General features: G+C 59.6%; 1 protein-coding gene across 1 annotated transcript; it reads left to right on the top strand.

The window, feature by feature from the left end:
• The first annotated feature begins 522 nt into the window (after positions 1 to 522).
• Positions 523 to 2,848, top strand: LOC136470012 (uncharacterized). Its single transcript, XM_066467993.1, has 4 exons — positions 523 to 738; positions 829 to 1,240; positions 1,874 to 2,015; positions 2,668 to 2,848. The coding sequence occupies exons 1-4, from the start codon at positions 523 to 525 to the stop codon at positions 2,846 to 2,848; spliced, it is 951 nt and encodes a 316-aa protein (XP_066324090.1).
• The last annotated feature ends 317 nt before the right edge of the window (positions 2,849 to 3,165 follow it).

Genomic DNA, 3,165 nt, shown 5'->3' with positions numbered 1-3,165 from the left:
CCCAATGCGCCCATCATGGGGGTACATCTCTCTAGTAAGTCACGTGCCGCTGTAGCCCCCAAGGCCTCCTCGCTCCTTACATTTTCAATCTATTCCCTTATTTGCGTTTGTTGTTCCTGTAGGGGATGAGGGATGTGCGAGCCTCCCCGCCGCCCGTTCGCAAGGACGCAGAGCGGTGGGCGGCAAACAGGGTGCATGCCAAGGCGTACAAGGAGCGAAAGGACGCCAAGGAGGCAAGGCGCAAGAGGAAGAGCCTCAAGCACGACGAGCTAGAGAAACGTCTTCGGCAGCAGAGGCACGATGGTCTCCCGGTGGAGCCATCTTTGTACCGTCGTCAATGGATTCTTCGAGCGATGACGATGAGAGCGAGGCGGGGCGGGGTCCTCTGGACCATCTCCCTGACATCAGGAGGACAGCGCTAGGGGCATCGACGAGCGGCCTGGCATCTCCAGGAGGAAGAGGGGAGGATGCCTCGGGGCTGGCGATCGCCCGCCCCGGGGCCGAGGCCAACACGCCCGATACATGGGCGTTGGGGAAGTGTGCCGTCAGCCTGGTGGGCTTGATGGTGGAGGTGGAATCGGCAACGGCGGGGGCGACCCAACAGCCTCCGTAGAGGGTCGACAGGGCGTCGGAGTCCAGCGAGGGCCGGCCGGCATCGGCACACATGGTGGCCGTGCCACCACCGCTGTTGCAGAGGACAAGGGACACAATGCGAAAGCTGTTGTGTCCCCATTTGAGGTAAGTGCTTTGTCAGTGGAGTTTGTAGCATCTTCCACTCGTTCTTTGGTCGTATGCTAACCAAGTAAGTGTTTCGTCTTGAGTTGGAAGCGTCAGGCGGAAGCGCCCACCCTAGCTCCATGTAAGGCGCTCAAGGTGAGCACTAGCTCCACCACCCAATGGGTGGAGGAGGCGCAGGCCACCATACAGCATGGCGTGGCGTTGGCCAGGGCCGACCCAAAGGAGCCGGTTGCCCAAGGAGAGGCTACCGAGGTAGCCATGAAGCAAGCGGGGGAGGAGGCACCTACGCCCCGCGAGGCTGGGGCCCTCGGGATAGGTGAAGTCAAGGCGCCTTCAATCACTGAGGCCACCGAGGGCAAGGTCGAGGCCGAGGTGGCGGAGGCTAGGGTGTCTAGGGCTTCCAAAGCCGTGGTGGTAGACACCGGGGCTCCTAGGACCACCGAGGCCGAGGTGGTGGAGGCTGGAGCTCCCGGGCCCATCGAGGCCGAGGTGGTGGAGGCCGGTTTGGGCGCGGTGGCCTAGGATGCGGAGATGGAGGCGAGGCAAGCTTTGGTATCGCCCTCGGTCCAAGACCTACTGCCGTCATAGGAGAGCGCCCGGGAGGTGGAGGTTCATTCAATCTCCTCCGATGATACTTCCCGGGGGAAGGAGGTGGCAGACACCGAGGTGACCAGCACCGTGGAGTGGCTAGTTCCGACTTCTGGCGAGGGAAGCTCGTCCCTCGTCTGGTACAACCCGAGCCCCGTGGGTGGGATTGCCCACGTGTCTTGTGCCGGAGCCAGGACGACCCTGAGGGGGAGCCTTTGTTCGCCCTTAAGGATGCGACCAAGGGGGGCGCTGGGGCTCCTTTGAGCAATTCCGCTAGCTGGCGAAGCGGTCACTGCAGACAGCGCTGTCCATCGTGGCTGACAATCTGCCCGACGTTGCCCAGGTGCGCGCTTTCTTTCCTTGTGCTATGTCGTCTTTTCCTAAGTTTTCTCGCAGTGCTTGACGTCTATTCTACCTATCTAGGAGCTCGAGGCCTAGTCCCTCAAAAAGTTGATGTTCCTCCAGTGGGAGAGGGATGTCTGGGACTAGCTCCAGCAACAGGACCTACTCGCTAATGCTAATGAGCTTCTGTCGGCACGAGGCACAGAGGTGGAGGACCTCCGCTATCGCTATGCTGATATGAAGGCCAAGGCGACCACGGCTCGGGAGCAGGCTATCCCTTTGGTGGTGCGGATCAAGGAGCTAGAGGAGGAGTTGACCCGGGTGGCCGACGAGCGGGACACCTTCAGGTCCTGGGCCAAACAAGTGGAGGTCTCTGCCAAGGCCATCGCCAGGCAGCTGGGGGCAGAGCAAGGCACGCACCTACTAACGAAAGGTGCCTTGGCGGAGGCCCTCAAGGTGGCCAAGGCCTCCCGAGTCGAGGCCTTAGCCTAGAAGGAAAAGGCCGAGGGTGAGTCCTGTTGAGCCGCACCCTTTGTTTTATTTGTTTTTCTTGTGTTTGACCCCTAACTCCCCAATGTGACGCAGAGCTAGAGAGGGAGGCTTCCAGGGCGGCCGAGGCCTCTCGGGTTGAGGTCCAAAACTAGAGGGAGAAAGCCGAGGGTGAGTCACATAGGCTTCCGCCCCTGTTCCGCTTGTTTCGTTTCATGCTTAACCCCATCCCACATGTCTTCGCGTAGGGTTGGAGAAGGAGGTCACCCAGGTAGCTGAGGCCTCCATCACAGTGTAGGCGATGCTCGAGGCTAAGATCCGAGAGCACAATGCGCTGTAGGGAGCCGCTTGTACCGCCTGCGAGGCCCTAGAGGTCGGAGGGGTCGAGTCGGGTAGCTCCCTCGGGAGCCGCTTGATCGCATTGAGCAGCCGAGTCCACGAGCGGCTCTAGGGGGTGCTGCACACAGGCATCAAGCATGCCCTGGCCAATGTCTCCTCGCACTATGCTAGCATCGACCTTGAGGCCGTCAGCGACGATTACGTCGTGGCTGATGATGACAAGAAGGCCGAGGAGGAGGTCATGAAGCTGGTGGAGGCGGCTGAGGCCCCTAGCACGGCACTGGCCGGGTTGTTCGAAGAGGAGGTGGTTCCTCCCACGTCGACCGCTGATGCTGGTGACCTTGAGTTTTGACCTAGGCCAAAGGGGCCATGCAAATAGATTAGGACTTACCATAATGCTTGTGGTCATCGAGGCCTTTTAAAGTACTTGTGTGTATACGCTTTTTAATCGTTTTTATTGTATTTCTGAGCCTCTGCCCTCTATCTCGTCTTCGAACATATCTCTTGTAAAAAAACTTCCTCAGAGCCTAAGCTGCCCTTCGAGCAAAAGGTGGTGAGGGAGTTGCCATAGCCCGAAGGTGTAGGCCGTCTCACGGCTCGGCCGGCCTTTTGCCCCTAGGACAGACTTTTTTACAATCGATTTGTCAGAGTACATGAGAGAGTTTGGCA

The sequence above is a fragment of the Miscanthus floridulus genome, chromosome 8 (genome assembly GCF_019320115.1).
Source record: "Miscanthus floridulus cultivar M001 chromosome 8, ASM1932011v1, whole genome shotgun sequence".
In the NCBI taxonomy this organism is placed as follows: Eukaryota; Viridiplantae; Streptophyta; class Magnoliopsida; order Poales; family Poaceae; genus Miscanthus; species Miscanthus floridulus.
The sequence above is the reverse complement of the archived record's forward strand: the minus strand, read 5'-3'. Positions and strand labels throughout refer to the sequence as shown.

Excerpts from the sequence above, each read along its gene's own strand:
- LOC136470012 (XM_066467993.1), top strand. The coding sequence starts at position 523 with ATGGGCGTTGGGGAAGTGTGCCGTCAGCCTGGTGGGCTTGATGGTGGA. Across the intron at positions 1,241-1,873 it reads GGCCGAGGTGGTGGAGGCCG|AGGTGGAGGACCTCCGCTAT; the intron begins GTTTGGGCGCGG and ends CACGAGGCACAG. Across the intron at positions 2,016-2,667 it reads GACGAGCGGGACACCTTCAG|CATCGACCTTGAGGCCGTCA; the intron begins GTCCTGGGCCAA and ends GCACTATGCTAG.